The sequence below is a fragment of the Cnephaeus nilssonii genome (assembly GCF_951640355.1).
Source record: "Cnephaeus nilssonii genome assembly, chromosome: 6".
In the NCBI taxonomy this organism is placed as follows: Eukaryota; Metazoa; Chordata; class Mammalia; order Chiroptera; family Vespertilionidae; genus Cnephaeus; species Cnephaeus nilssonii.
Genome location: NC_137077.1, coordinates 18,723,882 through 18,731,447, shown reverse-complemented (window position 1 = coordinate 18,731,447; position 7,566 = coordinate 18,723,882). Strand labels below are relative to the sequence as shown.

At 38.9% G+C, this 7,566-nt stretch overlaps 1 protein-coding gene across 1 annotated transcript in view; it reads right to left on the bottom strand.

Annotated features, from left to right (window-relative positions):
* Nucleotides 1-4,646: 4,646 nt before the first annotated feature.
* NTN4 (netrin 4) overlaps nucleotides 4,647-7,566 on the bottom strand; it is a 113,321-nt gene continuing 110,401 nt past the window's right edge. Inside the window, exon 10 of the mRNA XM_079775506.1 lies at nucleotides 4,647-6,140. Coding sequence (XP_079631632.1) covers nucleotides 6,004-6,140 — 137 coding nt within the window. The 3' untranslated portion in view covers nucleotides 4,647-6,003. The remainder of the gene's footprint in view (nucleotides 6,141-7,566) is intronic.

The following is a 7,566-nucleotide window of genomic DNA, read 5'->3' as shown; positions in this document are numbered from 1 at the left end:
TCCCCTGAGTTTCCGCCTTACAGCCCAGATTCCCCCAGTATGAGCCTGGGTCCCCAGGGTCTCACCCGGAACTGGGGTTCAGTGCAGTTGGAACTGGGGTTCAGTGCAGTCGGAGCTGGGGTTCAGCACAGTCCGTAGCTTTTGTCTCCTTCCCGCTAGGGCAATTCAGTGGCACAGTCAACAGTCTGTCCTCTGCGCGCATTCACGTGCGCGCCTCCAGAGCTCTGCCTTTCGCTGCTCCCCTGAGTTTCTGCCTTACAGCCCAGATTCCCCCAGTATGAGCCTGGGTCCCCAGGGTCTCGCCCGGAACTGGGGTTCAGTGCAGTCGGAGCTGGGGTTCAGCGCAATCTGGAGCTTTTATCTCCTTCCTGCTAGAGAACGCTGGCCAGGCACTCAGCCGCCCCATCCTCTCCGGCTCCATCCTCCCCGCACGCGTGCGCCCCCGTTTCTCTGCCTGTGTCTCCGTACCTCAGGCTTTTATGGCTCCTCTGATTTTCCTTGTGGTTTTCTCTTTCCTTCTAGTTGTGGGCGTTTCAGTCAGCCAGCTTTCCTGTGGTTCTGGATGATGTCCGTTTTGACTTTTAGTTGTATTTTTGAAATTGTTGTGCGAGGCTGCAGATTAGGTGTTTACCTATGCTGCCATCTTGGTTTCTCCTCTCTTATATCTTTATCCCTTGTTTTCTGCCTCTTGCTCTCCCTTCTTGATTAACAAAGTGTCTACATTTTTAAAAAATATGTTTTTATTGATTTAAAAAAAAAGAGAATAGAAGGGAGAGAGAGATAGAAACATTGATGAGAGGGGAACGTCATCAACTGGCTGCTTCCTGCATGCCCCCTCCTGGGGATCGAGCCCACAACCCAGGCATGTGCCCCGACCAGGAATTGAACCAGGGACCTCTTGATTCCTGGGGCAACGCTCAAGTATTGAGCCACACCAGCTGGGCAAATGTCTACATTTTTATTTCCTGTCTCTCTCTGGTGTAATTACTTCTAATTCATCTTGCAAGCAGGATTGCTCTACATAACAAAAGTCAGAGCAGACAGAATTGATTTGAAATGGAATGCAGTTGAATTTTACAGCTTATTCAGGGTCATTATTGATAAATGCAAGAGTGGGCCTTATGGCCATAGCTGGTTTGGCTCAGTGGATAGAGCGTCAGCCTGTGGACTGAAGGGTCCCAGGTTTGATTCCGGTCAAGGGCACGTGCCAGGGTTGCAGGCTTGATCCCCAGTAGGGGGCGTGCAGGAGGCAGCCAATCAATGATTCTCATCATTGATATTTCCATCTCTCTCCCTCTCCCTTCCTCTCTGAAATCAATAAAAAAATATTTTTTAAAAAAGGAGTGGACCTTATGTCTACACAAAGCTCAGAAAACTAGACCAAGAGCAAAAGAGCAGAGGTAAGAAATGGACTCTGACTATTTCATCTTAGTATAAATTATGGTAAGCAGTATTACCCTAATGACAATGTAACAAAGAGAAAGGTATTAGAAAATTATGTAATCACAGAATGGAATATTAGGATACATTATAATATGCAGTATGGAGAAGAAAAATGGGAAACATGTTGACCATTAGTGGACTTCCATCAATTAGGATCTAAAAGAAACAGCCAATGAGGAAAATGGTGCAGTTGGCATCACCTCACATGGATTCCTTTCTCAATGCCAGATCTCAGTTTAGTGTTTGAAATGTGAACTCTGAGAGTTAGAATGCCTAAGTTCAAATCCATTTTCCACAGTCAGTATTAGCTGAGAATCCTTGGACAATTTAGTTAGTCTCTCTGTGCCTCAATTTCCTTATCTGGGAAATGGATATAATAATAGCGTGCACTTCAGGGGTGCTTAGGAAGAGTAAATAAGAATAACACATAAAACACTTAGAAAAGTGCCTAGCTTGTGGTAAATTCTTAAGTATTAATTCCTTTTAATGTTATTATCTTATTATTTTTTATTCACTGAGTTTGAAATCCGTGGCGGTGTCCTGGCTGAGAAGGATGTGTTCAGGGAGTTTCTGGGCAGACCATTTGCTCATATTGTGAAAATTTGCTGACAGTGGCTATTTTTCTTTCAGGAAAGCAAGGTTCTCTGCCTGGCTGCCATTCTCATCTACTCAAATAAATGCACTATAATTTGGTCATTCCTAATACATCTTGGATATTCTTGCATTTATAAATTAATTCATTACTAGTGATCACACTTTGGAATATGGCCACTCACCTGTGAGAATATATTAATAAACTAGAGTTAAATTCAGCATTTACTAACACCCTCTTTTTACAGAACATACATTTCAAATTTTCAAAATACCTATTTGGCCCAGTGCATATTTCTTTCTTTCTCATGACTAACACTCTGCTTTTTTCATTATTCGGTATATGTGAGCTGACTAATAATAAATCTGATAATTTTTTCATTAAAAACGTTGCGGTTCTCAAACAGTTATTAACGCTCAAAAAGTAGAGAAATGACTAAATCACTTTGGTGAAAGTGTAGGAAAGCAAGGACAAGGGCATCATTTAAAAAAAAAGTATTCTCAGATAAATCATTCTTCGAGAGACTTAAAAAAACATGTCATGCAAGGCACACCCCTTTGCTTTTATTCCATTTTTATCATACCAATCTCCCTTGCAAAATTGAGGTTGTTCATAAATATTTTCCTTCCAGGCTGTGGGAAATAAGTCTTGAGTAACTTTGGCTCTTTGATAAAATTAGGTTAGGAGACTGCTTATCACTGAAACAATGAACACAAAAGCAATTCAGTCCTGGGGCCTCTGAAAAACTCCTTAGCAGCCCAGGCGGTGCTCCTGCTCCTTGTTCTCAGGCATTCCAGGGGCGTGGCCAAGGGACAGCCAGCACAAGGAATTTTCAAGGTTCTTTTTCCCACCCTTTAGAGTTGATAAGTCTCTGATCATTCAGAAAAGGATTTATTTGGCAAGAATCCAAAGTATCCCGAAGAACTATGTTTGTCCATAAGAGGCCTTGCTCTCTGTTTAATATAGCCAGAGGGACATTGCTTTTTGGACTCCTGGTCACATCCCCACAGATTTGACCTCATTTAGTGGACACTATTAAAAGATTATCATATTACTGAGAATTTCCATTGCATCAAATACTAAATATTAGTAACATTCTTCTCTGGGGAAAATGATGTAATAACAGGGCATAGACTAGGTTGACCTCAGGCAAATTATACAGAGGTATGTGGAGATTATGCAACTAATCTGCTAACAACCCCACAGTATAGAGAGAGACTTTCCCAGTACTTCTTGAAGGAAGTGTTCAGGTTCATCTGAAGCCATAGATGGAGATTTTATTAGAATCTGTTGCCTTGGTATCGAGATCATTATTTTGAAAGATGCCATGGAGGAGAAAGTGTACATAGAAGCGTGGCAGAATGATGGAAGGATAGAATGGGAATGGGGTCATGGGCCGGCTAGCTTACGCTCCATTTTGTTGTTTACTTTTACAAATGGGGAACACAGGGTTTTCTTTTTTCTTTCCCTTTTTCCACTTTGGAAGCCAAATGATGCTCATAAGAAATTAAAACTGCAGCTAAAGTGCTGCAAGTGATTGAGAATCAAAACCTTAAGAAATAATTATACCAATGACCTAATTTTTGGAATGTTGCCAGAAAAGGTGCTCAAAAGAGCATCTAAGACAGAGAGGACTGGGAATACATATTTAGGCTGAAACAATATGGCAAACAATCAAAATTAAATATTTAGTTATACTTTTCCTTGAACTTGCTTTTAAAACAATTGATTACATTTTAATTGTTTTTTAAAAAAACAAATTACACATGTAGTACATGATCAACAGAAGAAAGTAAAACAGTATAGATATAAGCAAAATAAAAAGGGAAAATCTTCCTCCTTCTATCCCCTACAAGGGCAAATACTGCTATAACCCTGCTATCTTTTAGACCTTTTAAAACACTGTATGTATTATAAATGTGTTTTGGAGTGGGGGCTAATACAATATGTATTGTTCTGCAAATTTTTTCACTCAAGAATATAGACATATTTCTATTCTTTTAAAAAATAGACAATTGTGTTTTTTAAAATGGTTAGTTATTTTAAATAAAGTGAAATGAAAAAGAAGGCAACTTGGCAATTTTGAAACTTAAGCAAGTTTTATATTTGATGTATTTAAAATATTTTTCTTGGTATGAATTACTTACCAACATATTTTATAAGTTGCTTGTAAATGATATCATACTAGATAGTGTTCCACCTACTAACATAAGATAGGAGTAGGAAAGCAGCTGAGGCATGCTACAGGTGATAAATGTAGATATCATTAGAAAATGTATAGTATAATTACAATTCTATAAAAGATATGTATACTAGGATGCATAAAAACAATCTAGTAGTATAGAAACTAAAAGCCAACAGCTGTTATCACAGGATGGTTGAAATATAGGTATTTTTCCTTATTATAGTTTTCTGTATTTTCAACAATGAACTTTTATTACTTTTAGAATTAGTTAAAAAGCAAATGCAATATAAAAATGCAATGCATCTGATAAAAATTTATGTCTAAGCACTCACTACAGAAGCTAAACTCATCTGAATTAACATCCACTCCATCCCCAAATTCCATAGTAACAGAGTACAAACACTAGGCCCTGGTTTGATTTTCTTAGTTTAAGGAATTAGATTTGAGTTCCCTCATTAGAGGAGGCAATCTTTAGCATCATTCAGAGTTGATCAGAAAATGAGACAAAAATCAGGAGATAATATTTCTTTATTACATATTAAAAAATTAACAAAGCAATATATATATACATATATATTTTGCAAGTCCACAGGACCTCAGGAAAAATATATGTTCTGTATGTGAAATTAATGTTGTGGTACTGTGGTTCATGTTTCGTATATTCAAATACAGAAGAAACTATATGTAGAGTGATTATACATGGGTACAGAAGATGAATAATAATAAAAAACTGTAATTTTGTGAACTATCACATACATTGTGTCAAAAAAATGAGTAAATACAAATGACCATATACTGTTAATAAAGAAAAGGAGGAAACTGTTTCAATATTCACGTTTAAATACTAAAACACAAAAATAAAACAAATTCTGTGTCTATAAGAATTTTTGAAGTGTATACAGTGCATTGCAAATAAATGAGCCCTTTAAAATTTAAAGTCCATTTTCTCTTTACCAAAGCCTATTTTTATACTTATGATTTCTTTCTCTTATTTTAAAGTCTCTTTTTGTTTATAAAAATGTTTCATCATGGCCGATATCTCTGGAATCTAATCTCTAGCCTGAAGCCGAGACTTCATGCAAACATATTCTCCTTTAAGGTTGCATCTTCACATATTTTCTCCAAGTATTCAGAGTCAAATAGTACAACTTCCTTTATCTGGTCATGTTTGCCCACATTTAGTGGCAGTGCTTCTGTTTCAGTAGGCTTTCTTACACATGCCCTTTTCTTTTTTTGCTGTTAACAGCGTCTCCCAACTCACACAACACAAGTGATAGGTAGTAAAGTGCTTTATACAGAGAAATACTATATAAATGTGGAGAGGTTCCTCTTAACACGCCACAGGCCAAAGTTCACACACATCACACAAGAGAAGGCTCTTTTTAAGAGACACCTTTTCTGATAGAAGGGTTGGGATTCCTTAAAATCTTATTAATTAATGTAAGTAACATCCAAAGCTGGGAGAAGTCCTTGTTACATGTATTGCCCTTAATGGATTATTGTTAAATATCATACTGCTATTAAAAGATTCTTAATAGCTATGAATTTCAGAATAAATTCTATAGAAAACAGGTATCAGCATAGATTTTTTTTTCATTTCTCTTTATGAAACAAAGTGTATTTAAACATGGGCCCAAAAGAGATAGACAAGGCCCATGCATTGGAACATTTCTATACATTTTGGCACTTAAAAATATTCCAGTTTCATTAATGAGTTCTCCTTTCCATTAAGCTTGTGTTTTATCCATAGAGAAGTGCCATTATGTGCCATACACCTTTATTGCTACTTGCACTCTCTTTTTAAAATATCCATGACTTTTCTTCCAAGAGATGGTTTCCAGCGCTGGACAAAACTTTTCATATTCACAATTAGTTTGCCTGTTCTTACATCCTCATGTCCTGCTACAAGGTACTCCAAACCTAAAAGAGAACAAAAGGAGCTATATAGTATCATAATTTATTGAAGGGGAGATGTGACTTCAGCAGTTTTATGTATGCATAGTTAATGGTTTTATATATTCAAGGTTGGAATTGGGAATAATCCTATATAATAAAAGCCTAATATGCTAAGTGTCTGGTTATCTGGTCATCCGTTCAACCAATCAAAGCGTAATATGCTAATGATACACTAAGGCCGCTCAACTGCCCGCTATGACGTGCACTGACCACCAGAGGGCAGACAGTGGACCGGTCAACCAGTCGTTATGACGTGCACTGACAACCAGGGGGCAGGCGCTTTGACTGGTAGGTTAACTTGGTGCTGAGGTCCGGCCAATTGGGACTGAGTGAGATGGGCTGGACACGCCCTGGAGCCCTCCCGCGGTTCCTCCGCAGCTGGCCAACCTCCTGTGTCCCTCCCCGGCCCCGATCATGCACCAGTGGGGTCCCTCGGCCTGGCCTGTGCCCTCTCACAATCCAGGACCTCTTGGGGGATGTCAGAGAGCCGGTTTTGGCCCGATCTCGCAGGCCAGGCCAAGGGACCCCACTGGTGCACGAATTCATGCATCGGGCCTCAAGTAGACAATAATAGCTGACATGTAAGAAGCATTTATTAAGTGCTTTACATGTATTATCTCATTAATCTTGAAAATCACCTTATAAGTAGATATTATTTTTCTTCTTGTTTTACAAATGAGGAAATGGAGGCTTGGCATGATCAAGAATGTATTCTGTGTCTCTCAGTGGTAGCAGCATTTTGACTTAAGCTTAGGTCTGTCTGATTACAGAACTATTTGCTCTATACAATACCACCCTCTATGGCAGTGATGGCGAACCTATGACACGCATGTCAGCACTGACACGCGTAGCCATTTCTGATGACACGTGGCCACATGCCGAGGATGAAACATCTGCTGCTCCTGAGGATGAAACATTTGCGACTAGAGTCTTGGAGTTAGTTTTTTCCTCAAAGTGACACACTACCCGAGTTATGCTCAGTTTTTTGGCGAAGTTTGACACACCAAGCTCAAAAGGTTGCCCATCACTGCTCTATGGTAAAGAAATAAGATGCCGAAACCGGTTTGGCTCAGTGGATAGAGCATCAGCCTGCGGACTGAAAGGTCCCGGGTTCGATTCTGGTCAGGGCATGTACCTTGGTTGTGGGCACATCCCCAGTAGGGGGTGTGCAGGAGGCAGCTGATCGATGTTTCTAACTCTCTACTCTCTCCCTTCCTCTCTGTAAAAAATCAATAAAATATATTTTTAAAAAAAGAAATAAGATTCCATGGGCACGTAACATACTGCTATAAATCAGTATTTCTTGGGGACTCACTATGTGTGGTAGTGTATAGTAAGGAGAATTTAATGAAAGTTTAAAAACCATTTGGGAAAACATATCAGAAGAGAG